At 50.5% G+C, this 12260-nt stretch overlaps 3 protein-coding genes across 3 annotated transcripts; 1 reads left to right on the top strand and 2 right to left on the bottom strand.

Annotated features, from left to right (window-relative positions):
- Positions 1-933: 933 nt before the first annotated feature.
- Positions 934-5438, bottom strand: TGAM01_v205708 (hypothetical protein; the record flags this gene model as incomplete). The annotated part of the gene is made up of 4 exons (XM_018801004.2): positions 934-1400; positions 1462-4929; positions 4986-5086; positions 5152-5438. 4 exons carry the CDS (start codon positions 5436-5438, stop codon positions 934-936), a joined length of 4323 nt encoding a protein of 1440 aa, XP_018665836.1.
- A 587-nt stretch (positions 5439-6025) lies between these two features.
- TGAM01_v205707 (hypothetical protein) lies at positions 6026-8688 on the top strand (the record flags this gene model as incomplete). The annotated part of the gene is made up of 4 exons (XM_024549689.1): positions 6026-6307; positions 6361-7129; positions 7539-8341; positions 8407-8688. The coding sequence occupies 4 exons, from the start codon at positions 6026-6028 to the stop codon at positions 8686-8688; spliced, it is 2136 nt and encodes a 711-aa protein (XP_024405547.1).
- A 541-nt stretch (positions 8689-9229) lies between these two features.
- TGAM01_v205706 (translation initiation factor 5) lies at positions 9230-10578 on the bottom strand (the record flags this gene model as incomplete). Its single annotated transcript, XM_018801006.1, has 2 exons — positions 9230-9517; positions 9589-10578. 2 exons carry the CDS (start codon positions 10576-10578, stop codon positions 9230-9232), a joined length of 1278 nt encoding a protein of 425 aa, XP_018665838.1.
- Positions 10579-12260: the final 1682 nt, after the last annotated feature.

Raw genomic sequence — 12260 nt, 5'->3', positions numbered from 1 at the left:
TTCTGCGTGCTCCTTGATACAGAGTGTATCTCCGAACCAAGAGCAGTACCACCCAAACGCAGCATCACAAAAACCATATTCGCCTTTGTGCCACCAAACAAAATGGCGAGAGGCAGCCATTCCTCATCACCTGATTGAAATCCGAGAATTCTTGGCTTACAAGTGAAGTGACTCTTCGTCGAGACAATTTGCTTCCGGAAAAGGCCCAAGTCGGCAAGTGCCGCTGCTGATGACGATGCCATGCGGCCACTGTGACCGATGTTCCGGTACGAAGGAATAACCCGCTGATTGGTGAAATGGGAAAGATGTGCGTGTTTTGTACTGAGACACGATCCTTGACAGTTCATATTGTAGATTTAATGCGATAGACTGTACAACTGATCTATGCGGGTAGTTGAGCGAAAGAAAGCATATGTTCCATTCTATCTTCAATAGCACCAATCGATCATAAGTACATACTCAAAGAACAACACTAATATATTTCCAGTCTTTCTTATCCCTCTTCATTTTTCACAAATGGCAAAGTAGATTCTCATTTATATAAAACGAACTGCCCCTCTCCATACAAGTCCAAAGAAGCAGAGCGTTCATCATATAGGTACTTTATACCATCTGCAAGTCGCAGATCATCCGCCTCCAATGACGCACTGTCTCGCCCCCATGCAATCACATGTGCATCAATCTCCAACAGCCCGGAAAAAAAAGGAAAACACACGCTTGTTTCTTTCTGCCATTGTCTAAAAGTATATTCGATATATGAAAAATGGTAGAAGCCCCTTTCGGCCAAAGACAAAACCAAAAGAAGTTTTCAAAATCATGGCTCGTTCCTTTGTCAAATCCTTTCATGTTACTCAAATGTCCCTTTTCCTTTCATTACTTCTATCCTGTTCTGTTCAAGTTGGTATGATTCCACGTCCCTGGAAACTGCAATCCCTAATTCGCCTCTCCCTCTCGGACTTCAAGAATATCCGGTTCTAGAGCTTTGTCTTCTTCCTCATCGTAATAGCCACCCTGTCCCTCCTCGCCCGCGTCGTCGATTGTCATAGATTCCATCAGCAAGCCTTGCTCTGCCTGTAGCTGGTTGATCTTGGTTTGCGTCATTTCAAATACATACTGCCCTATGTGCTCAACGCCCTCCATGGCGACTTCACCCTCTACTGGGCCGTCTTCTTCTGTGTTTTGCCGTTCAGCTCCGTACAGCTCCCCTGTCACTAGCATTAGTTTATCCGGGCGTTGTAAAAGCACGTCGAAAGCCGGTCGAAGCTCAGGGCAGGCTTCAAACACCTCTCGGCGTCCAAGAACGTAGAGTCCAAGTCTGGCGCGAGAAAAGGCCACAGTCATACGACGGACGTCGCGGAGATAGCCCACTCGTGACGTGCGAGTCAGTGAAAGAATAATGTCTAGAGACTCTGTTAGTTTTTGATTTCTCACAAGTTAGCGATGGAACAAAAGACAACTCACAGTCGTTTTGTTCTCCCTGGTATTTGTCGACTGTAGCAACAGCCTTGGGCAGACCAAAAATGGGACTCGAAGCACATCGGTGGGAGAGCACGTCTCGCACCAGAGCCTTTTGGCCAGCATATGTTGTAAGTATGCTAATCTTTTCGGCCGGGTATCCTAGGAGCCGCATGTATTGGTAAATGGCCACCGCGTATTCAGCCTCACCAAGATTCTGAATAAAGTGCGGCGTCGGTTCCGCTTCACCCTTGCCCTTGTAGTCAGGAACATTAATGAATTGGAAGTCGTATTTGAAGCCAGCATTGGCCCGCAAGAACTCTGGGTTGGTCTGTACGTCGGGAAGGCTGTCGAGCTTGGGGTACCGCCACTCGTACAGCTTGGCGATGGATGGCCGAGCACGACCTTGTTGATCCAAGGTCACCGTGGGCACACCAAGCCGGACCAGTCGTGAGAATAGCGACTGTTCCAGGTTGGCATAGTGTCGGAACGCCAAGCTCTGGATAACGGGCGAGTTTTGGAAATGGTCTCCGCATAATACGACTCGTTGCAGTGGCAGTTGCCCGTCTACAGGCTTTTGCATTGCAAGGGGAATGAACGTCTCAATCTCGGTAATTTGTGCCGCTTCTTCCATAACAACATTGTCATAGTGAAAGCCGAGTGCCGCAATCTCACCTCTCCTGATGGCCGCGTGGGTGGTTGTCATTGCAACAATGCGAGCTTCATTAGTGAGGAGATAGTTGGCCTTGTCCTTCTCACGTCGCAGGATCTCAAAGGGCCGGATGTCTGCCAGCTCAGAAAAGATCTTGGAAATGTGGCGGTAACATCCCTGAGCAATATCCAGGACTTGTGCTCGGTCTGCTTCCTCGGGGAATAGGGGCTGAGGAGCATCCGCAAAGTAAGCGTGAAAAGGGAAATGCTGGACAATGTCAGCCGCGCTAGACGCGTCGGACTCTGCTACCAGAAGAAACTTGGCCCAGGCTGGCTCTACATAAGCAACGTTGAAATACCCTGCGGTTTCAGCCGAGTTTTCATGTGCTCCTGGAGCCCCCAAGCTTTCTGCCAGCTTCTTAACCTCAAAAAGAAACCTGTCCCTGTTGTCCAAAAAGGACTCGACGCGACCATACTTGCTGAAGCTGCCTTCAGTGTCCAAATCTTCCTCGCCGTGACCGAGACGTAATAGGTGTCTTTCGTCGATGTCCAGTGCAATGATTTTAGAAAAGAGTTGGTTGAGAGCCTGGTTACTATGGGCGATAAGCAATGTCTTTTGGTTCGGAAAGTTATGGTAAATGTTGTTTATGATTTGTGTAGCGACATCGGTCTTGCCTGTGCCTGGGGGTCCGACAACGACGGTCAATCCAGGTTGAGATCCAGACATGATGGCCTCGATTTGAGCAGCAGTAAACCTCACAGCGTTTTGCTTTGGCGCATCAAAGGGATAAGGGCCATTGTTGGGAGGCTTGTAGGTGGAAACCTTGAGAGTTTCTACCTCTGACAGCAGTGCCGGTTCCAAATCGCGCCGTCGCTTTTTGGATGGCTTGCCACCCTGAGGCTCTTCTGCTTTGTCGACTGCTTCAAGTACATATGGCGGTCCAAAACTGCCAGTTACATCATCACCCGGCTCAACCGTCTTTCCAGGCAAGCTTTCAACAAGATGCTGCCAGCCCAAAAATGTGTCTCTGTAGTCGATTGTCTTGAGCCTATTCGGCAGGTTCTTGTAGTGGGCGCCAGCTGGGTCGCCATAACCCAAAAACACTTCATAAAGCCATGAAGGTAGTGGCATATCGGATAAGACAAGGGTGCGGATAGCTTCCAAAACAGGTTTAAAATTGTTCTCCCTCTTGTTCCGCCTGAGCAGCAAGTTAATGCCTGCATAGACATCGGGCTTACCCACCGCGGCTTGCTCAGCATCATGGGCGTAAGTTGCCGAATCTAGCTTGAGCTGAATGCGCCGTTTTGGATCCAGGCGTTCTCCCCTTTCTCTAGTGTGACGGCCTCTGTCGTCCGTGATCTGAACAACTTCAGCAGTTCGTACCGCCAGGACGCCGGCCTTATTAGCTTCTGACTGGGTTGAACTGCCATTGGTTACTCCTTGGCTGGATGCAGGGGGCTGGACTGCTAGCAAAAAGACGACATCGCCTGGACGAAGTGTGTCCCACTCTCTGCGCACACCGTCTCCTAAGCGTTTCACATCAAAGGATACTTCAGCCCGAACTACAGACGGTTTATCGTCTCCAACGAGAGCAGGAACGACTTCTAGTATTGTCGGTTTAGCAATTGGCATCGCCATTTTTGAGAAGCCCGCAAAGTGTGTTTCACCAGGCCGTCTGCTTTCTGGTCGAAGACGGCGCAGCGCAGCCTCGATATCCTTGCGGATCCCATAGAACGACTCGCAGCGATAGAGTACCAGTGCCCTCCAGAGAAAATCACCAACCGAAAGATACTGCAGATTCAGCTTTGGGAGGGCTAGAGGATGTGAGCCGTCGTAGGAATCTGCCCGTTGAAAGCCCTCATCAAACAGGGTGTCTTCGCTTGGAACCAAGCTTATTCTCTGAGCAACTTCCTGGAAGGTCTTCTTTCGCTCAAAAGTAGTCAGGAGAAACTCGATGAGAAATTTGCGATCAATGGCCACATTGAAACTATCAGGGTATGTGGACCTGAGATCCAAAAGATTCACCAGCTCCAGCAGCTCGCCATCGGACAGAGGCTCAAGATGTGATACCAACTCCTCTCGCTTATCAACTGCGCCGTAATTTGACAGAGCCAGGATGGTGAGCTTATCTTTGAAATGCTTCAAGGCAATCCGCTGAAGCTTGCCGAGTAATGTGCAATGCCTATCAAAGGCCTCTGTTCGGTTCAACTGTATGCCAGTCTGGTCATCAATGGCAAAGAATGTGTAGTGAGAGAGAAGAGCGTGAAGATCACGCAGCAGAGCGCTAGACACGTCGTTATAAAGCGGAGACAGCCTCATCAAAGGAACGAGATGCAAGTCTTGGACTAGGGAATTGACATATCGCCGAGTAGGCAGTTGGCTCTGCAGATCAGATATAAACTCGGTGAATCGTTCACAGTAAAGAAGCGTCTGGTCTGACTGGCCACTCTCGTCGTACAGTTGGTTGGTAAAATCAAGAATGAGGGTGTACAACCACGAACGCTCGAACCGTAGCCGCGCTTTGGTGGCCTCATCTGCCGCATCATATCGTTTTTGGGCAGCTCTCCAAGCTTTTCTAAGATGCGGGGAGGAGTCGAGATGGGCCTCTTGGCGCTTCTCAGTAGATAGGTTATGCCAGATGCCAATTGATACCAAAGGAGCACATTCCTTTCTCACAATGGTGCAATCGAGGCTCTGGAAGGCATAGATGAGGAAGCAGAGGAGGTGCGTTCGCAAGGTCGTAGACAATGTGCGGTCGAGGGTCATGGATAGAATGCGGCGGAACAGGGACGAAAAGTCGTCGGGTCTCTCCTCGAAGATTTCTATCATTTGATTCACGTTAGACGTAGCTTCAACTTGGCTGACCAGTCAGACTCACTCCATGTTTCGAGGTGCTCACGCCTCTTGACGTTGCAGATCAAAGCTAATATGAGGACATGATGGTTGGACGACTCGTCGGAATATCCAGGCCATAGGTAGCTATAACAACGCGTTAAAACAACTCTAAAACAGCTTAAATCCCCTAATTCCAAAGGAAAGCATACTTCTCCAATGTCTGTAAGCTCTCCAGCAGCAGCAGCAGCTTATATGAGAAGCCATCCTGCTCCAAAACATCCCAGATGCCCTGCTTGACCACGTCATTCTTGACCTTGACCTTGGCAGTCTTCTTGCCAGGCTTCAGCCAGTGCTTCCGCGCAATCTGCACAAACTGGTGCTCCTGCTCCTCCACCTCTGCGGGCGTTGGACGGCCGTCTGCGGTGTCCTTTGGCGGCGGACGTGTCGCTGCTGCTCTGCCGGCGCCGGTGCCTCTGGATCGCTTCGCGGTAGGCATTGTGAGGCTATAGTCGCGTCATGAGCTGGTTGAGAGATCCGGCCTGGCGTCCAAAAGCTGATGGACTAGTTAGAGGGTGCAGGAGGAGCTTTTTTCCAGGACAGAGTGGGCATACATGCGCAGCCGAAGTTGCGTCCACGCCTGGCGACGTTCCCTGTGCACAAAATTTCAGCCTTGCGCGAGCTGGACCCACTGAGCGGCAGTTGCACGTACGTCTTGCCAGGTATCTTTTGGCAGCTAGTACCGCCCTGTGTATGCAACGCTTGCGGCTGACTTGTGTACCTGCAGCAGCATGGAACCATGCGGGCATCTCTAGTCTCAGCCTTCTCGCCTCACCTTCGAGTAATTCGCGACTCAACTTAAACTTTCTTTTACAGACGACGAATCGCTGGCAACGCAACCTTCGCAATCTCGCCTCTGCCAAATTTATCCACGCCCAGATTCACGCCCCTTAATTCCGACTAAACTCGGCTTCGCCTTCTTTCAACGATCGCGCTCGCATCGCGGCGATCCAGCCATCCGTGTCGGCAACTCGACACGGGTTGACTTGGGCCTCGCTTTAGAGTTTAAAATCCGAATCTTTCGCGATGCCGGCCCTCGACCTCGAGAACCCAGGCGTCTCCGCTGTGAGCGCGTTTGGGGAGCTTCTGAATGAGCTGCTCGACGAAGCCTCTGCTGCGAAAGAGGCGGCGACCATCGAGCCGGCTCTCTCGAAATCCGACTTTGCCAACATCTACGATCGAGTCTCCTCTTCGCTTGCCCGCTCTAGCATTGCGGGCTCTGAAAGCAATGCGCCCCAAGACTCGCTCAGATCTCGACAGTTCGCCGTCGTCGAAACAGCGGCTCGCGATTCCTTCAGCAAGCTAATCGTAAGCCGACAAACAACCTCTGTTCGAGCCCCTCCAGACACTAATCCATGAAGGCGACAACGTCAATTGATAGCCCCAAATTTGTGCGGATGTGGAATTTGCTGGATATTCTATCGATACTCTCCGACGATGGCCAATGCGATCCAGCTCTCCTCTTTTGGCTCGTGGAGGAGCTTCTCGACAGCCAGACGATCGCGGGATGCCGCATAATATTCGACTTTCTTGAATCAAGGCGAGAGCGCATCACGGCCAAGCACTTTAAACAGAAGAATCTTGTTATTCTTCGAAGCTGCAACGAGCTGTTGCGAAGGCTCTCTCGCGCTGAGGACACAGCTTTCTGCGGACGAGTATTCATTTTTATGTTTCAGAGCTTCCCGCTGGGAGACAGAAGCTCCGTCAATCTACGAGGAGAATATCATGTCGAGAATGTGACATCTTTCGAAACACCGGAAGATGACGACGGCAAAATGGAAGTTGATGCCCAGGCAGAAACGCCAAAGGAATCGAGCGCTCCCAAAGCCGGTGCAAAGAACGGAGCTCAAGATTCAAACAAAGCGCAAGCGCCAGATTCTGATACACTCTATCCTCTATTCTGGGCTTTACAAGAAAGCTTCAGCCAACCCTTGAAGCTGTTTGACGTGGCCAATTTTACAAAGTTCAAAAGCAGCCTAGAATTGACCATCAAGGCTTTCCAGGCGATCCATGACGACAGCTTGTATACATCAAAGTCCATGGAGAACCTCAAGCGAACTCTCAAGAGAAAGAGGGATGACGATGGAACCGAGACGCTTCCAGAGGCGTTTAATCCCAAATACCTTACGAGTAAGGACTTGTTTCAGCTTGAGGCAAGTATCGCCATAGCCACCCTGTGCCCGCATTGGCAAGCCTCTAACAATAAAATCCACTACAGATTAGCGATCTCTCGTTCCGGCGACACGTCCTTGTTCAGGCCCTCATCATCACAGACTTTCTCCTATCCCTATCAAAAGAAGAAAGAGAGAAACGAACAAACATCAACATCTCTAACAAGTCCGTCATATATCATGGCCAGCTGAATGAAGAAAATGTAAGAGAATTCCAATTCCACCTTTGACAACACTCAATATCCACATACTTACTGTTTCCTTTCTCTAGACCAAGTGGGCTGCCGATATCAAAAAGGTGATTTCAGACTATCTCAGGCAGGGCGCTGATGGGCCATACTTTTTTCGCATGGTAGAAACAGTGCTAGCTAGGGACAAGAACTGGGTCTTTTGGAAGATGGCCAGTTGCCCGCCCATCCAGCGCGACCCAGTATCGGCCAAAGGCTTCGTCGAGGCAAAGGAAGCCGCCCAGCGCATGGCAACCAGCAAGCGGCTGCGGCCAAATCCTCTCAACGCGGTACCCCTCGATTTTCTCGCAAACGAGGACGAAACTTCGGCACTGGATAAGCTGAAGGATTCGGAGCGGTACCAGCTGCCCGAGCTAGATGCGTTCAAGAGCAAAATCGCAGACGACGACTTTGAGATTGAGATGCCGACCAACAGCGATACAAAGGCCGCAGCCGTTGCAGGCAAAGCAAGCAAGAGCTGGAGAGCCCTCCGGATAGCATCGAGATTCAAGTTGGCGGCCTTTGATAAGCTCGATGACCCGAAGAAGATCAACCTCATTTTTGAGGACGATGTCGAAGGGGCTGAAGACGAAGAGGACACCGAGCCAACCGCGAGCGAGGACGACATGCCCAAGAATCGCGACCCCATCATTCTGTCTGCGTCATCTGGCATCGACATCTCATCGCTAAAGACTGCACTCATGGATCTGCACAAGGGAGTATTCGCCCCTGTGGTACGCCATGCCGTGCGCGAGCCTGAGGATGGAGAGGTCAATGGTAAGACCTTCCACTTTGTCAAAGCCCAGGAGTTTAATCAGCTGCGAGACGGCGACCGATTGGTCGAGTATACAACTCGTGATGGAGTGGACTATGGCACAAGCAGCAAGGCTGTCGAAGCTATCGTTGAAACGGGCAAAGTGCCTGTCATTGAGCTTGATGTCGAGGTAAGTAAAGAAAAGATGCCACCGTTTTATCATCCAGTCAGTCACTAATGTATATATGCTACCAGGCCGCCCAATTCGCCAAGGACATGGACTTCTCAGCCCGCTACATATTCATCAAATCCTCCACAGACGAAACCTTTGACGAGTCCAAAATGAATGAGCTATATGACACTGTCATTGTAGACAACGACAACCTCGAAGAAACGGCCACCAGCGTTGGAGAATTCATTTACGCGGAAAAGGCCACTGAAACTGAAAAAGCCGAGGAAGAAGAAGAAGAGACCCCAGCCAATGGCGATGCGAACATGGAAGATGCACCATCGGCTGCTGACGGCAACGTGCAATAGTAAGGCATAAACCGACGGCCGGATTTGCACAGACTTCCTTGTTTTTTTTTTTTCCAGCTTTTATTGTGGTTTAAAATGACGGCATGGGCTTCAGATGGGATACAAGCTTTTTGTTTTTTTATTATTATTTTTAAATGAGTATTTTAAGACAGTGCTGGCAAGTCGGGTTCGAAGAGATACCCTAGGGAATCAGAAGCAGGATACCAAATACATTGATGATATAGCACGTGTGACACAAATTCACATATCATACATCATTGCGGAGAGAGCAAGAAGTGAGTGGACTGTATGATTTCAAAAGAAGCAATCTACCTAGTGATACCACCTACAAAGTCCGTTTGTCCTACAAGTTCAATACATGTAACAATGTATTATGCCTATATAAAAACAAAAAGGAGCTTATTTCAGTGTCAACTCCCCTCGACAACTACCCAGCTATTGTTCACTTCCCATATCATCAAATTCCAATCTAGCAAATGATAAGAGAAAAATAGCACGCTAAAAAGCAATGGGCATGTCAAAGGAGGAACAAGAGGCGATTTTACTCGTCCTCTTCAGAGGATTCCTCCTCTTCGGCCTCCTTGAGCCAGTTGATAAAGGGCTCAGCAGCCTTGCGGACCTTGCGAGAAGTAGCAACGTCGACGTACTTCTTGCTGGCCTTGGAGCCCCAGGGGATGAGGACTTCCTCGGTAGCAAGATCATGCTCATAGTACAGCTGCAGGATCTTGGCGACTTGCTGCAGCAATTCGGGGTGCTCCTTGCTGAGGGTGCCGACGAGGCGCTCAGTGCCACCGAGCAGGGCCTTTTCATGCTTCTCAGACGTAACAAACTGTGAGTGGCAAAATTAGTCAAAGAAGAACATAGTTGGTAGGGGAATCAATGGAGGACGGAATAGCGTACCTGTTTAAGCATGCTTGCGCGCTTGGGAATCTGGGCAAGGATGTTCTTGTCAAAGACGGTCTGCACCAGAACGAGAACAGATCGGTGCTTGTTCTCGATGCCAAGCTCCTTGGCCTTGACATAAATGTTGATGGAGTCGACCTTGTCAACGCCACCCTTCTCTTCAGCCTCCTGGACAATCCAGTTGCCAAGGTCGTCGTAGACGGTGTTGCCACCACCCTCGCCGTCCTCGTCTTCGTCGTCGCCGCCAATGTTGAGCTTCTGCTTGAGCTCGCCGGGCAGCTGTGCTTGGCGGGCCTTGACGGCTTCCGCGCTCATGTCGACAGCCCACTCATCATCCTTGATCTCGTGTTCAGCGTTGGCAGCGGTAATTGCCTCGGCCTGGACTTTTTGGAACTCGTCATCGCTGCCGACGTCGGCCTCGTTGTCGCCAGTCTCGTTGGAGCCGTGCTCAGAGCCATCTTCGCCGCTGCCGGCGCCATTCTCCTTGGCATGGCCATTCTGCTTGGCCTTTTTGGCAGCTCGGCGCTCAGCCTTGTCCTTCTTGCCCTTCTTGGGCTGGTTCTTAAGGATGAATCCACTAAGCTTCAAGCGGAGGTCAACGTCGGTGCGCTGACCGCAAGCCTTGCAATCGAGGATGATGTGATCATCTTTGATGATGACATCGGTCTCAGGGTTCTTGCATTTCTTGCAGAGGACGAATTTGTTGATGAAGCCATCGAGATGGTCCTGCAGCTTGGCAGCATCGTGGGCGCCGTTGATGATCCAACGGTCGTCCTTGGGGTCAATGTTGGTCTGAGCACCAAGCTCGAAACCAAAGTACTTGATGACATAGGAACCAGGGCGAGCAAGAGACTGAGCGACGCTGGACAAGTTGACGACAACGGTCTTGATACCGTTACCCTTGCCTTCAATCTTGGTCTGGATGCGCTCCATCTTGTAGCGGTAGAAGGCATCGCTGACATCGCGACGAACGTTGACGAGAGCCATGATGACGGTTGTAAAAGGTTTATTTTTCTGAAGACTTGGATATTGTGGTTTTTAAGTGACGAGACGAGGTCTTGAGGGCTTGTGGGCTAAATGATTACGTTTGTGACGAAAGATATCGGCATGAAGCGACTCGAGGCGTAGTTTTTAGTTCTTGACGCTGGATATAGCGGGCGAGTCGAGGACGAAGGGAACTGAAAAAGTTCAACAGTTATGCGTACTGAACATAGGGAGGACCGGACAGATTCTGGACTGCAGTGGGACAGGCATGAACTCTGAAATCGAGGCCAATATCAACCGTCGGATCTGATATCGGGACTGCTAGGTTTCCGCGGTATGCGAAATAACTGCAGCGTGAAGAAACGTCTGGATACGGTGGCGGAATCGTGCTGATACATAAACAGCTTGGGACAGGCAATGGACTGCTAAGTGGGCAGAATGCTGGTGAAGAAGCAGACAATCTAGAGAAGACTTATGAAGAAAAGATGACAGATGGCTCTGCGGGTAAGTGCGGCTGATTGAGTGTGTTTTCAGTTGGAGGCGAACAGTTCGCTGTAGAAAAGAGGTGCGCTGCGACCGATGAGACAGTCAGCAGGCCTGGCAGATGGCGGTGATCGAGAAGCTCGGAGATTCTGGCAGATGCAGTATCTGACGGAGTCGATACGGAGTCGTCGAGTTGGATGAGGGGAAAAGGAAGAAGAGAAGGAGGGAAGGAGAAAGAATATAAAGAGGCTACCAGGATTTTGAATCAGGCCGAGATGCAGGTGGGGGCAAAAGTTGTCAGCAAGCGCGGAATTTTTCAGAAAATTTCTGTGCTCAGGTGTTTTTGCTTTGCACTTTAGTGCACCGCGGCGCTGCAGAAGGGTCCATATCCACTAAAGCAGCAGTGGGACAGGCACACTTGCGGCGTCTTCAGCGCCCTCGGCTTCTCTAGCGCAAAAAGTTACAGAGGACGGGAAGTCTAGCATGCATCTACGCCGACACGGGGCGCGGCACATCTCCGGATACACCGAGGCAATGGCAGCGAAAAGTGTGCTCGAATGGGCTGCTGAGACTGGCTGGTCAAGCCGTCTGGCTCTGCGTGTCGGATTGGCGGCGCGTTCTAGGCTGCATGGAGCCGTTTGCTACAGCGGTGCTTGGCACGGAATCGGCGGCTCATGCCTGTATGCCCTAGGCCCTGGTGCGGAGAGCCGGGACTCGAAGCAAACGCACATGGAAAATAGTCCATAATCCCCATACCATTGCATAGTAAACATCACGCCACCGTATTTGCCCATTGGTAGCAGAATAGTAGTTGATTTGTATTAGTCAGAAGAACAAGAGGAGAAGAGGGAGTTGGGGAGGAGCTGTGTGACTGATGATACAGTTCCCTCGGTGTTTGTCGAAACTGCGAAGGAATCAAATATCCATATTGCCGGACTTCGGGCTTAAGGGCTTTTGGAGATCTTCGATGAGTCCAATCGCTGCAGCCTTGCACGAAAATCTTGCTACTAAGTTTGACTGTGCATGTGCATGAGTTCTCCAGCCAATTGCTGTCTGTATACCGTTCGCGATGAGTCTTGGTGGTTGCCGTTGGGCACAACCCTAGCATTGAATCCTCCCACCACACGTGTACACGTATAGGCACACGTACATGTACATACATGTACATATAATCGATCACAATTACAGCTATAGAGTTCAAT

Source organism: Trichoderma gamsii (genome assembly GCF_001481775.2).
Source record: "Trichoderma gamsii strain T6085 chromosome Unknown Scaffold_18.2, whole genome shotgun sequence".
NCBI classification, from domain to species: domain Eukaryota; kingdom Fungi; phylum Ascomycota; class Sordariomycetes; order Hypocreales; family Hypocreaceae; genus Trichoderma; species Trichoderma gamsii.
Note: the sequence above shows the minus strand (reverse complement) of the source record. Positions and strands in the feature narration are given on the sequence as shown.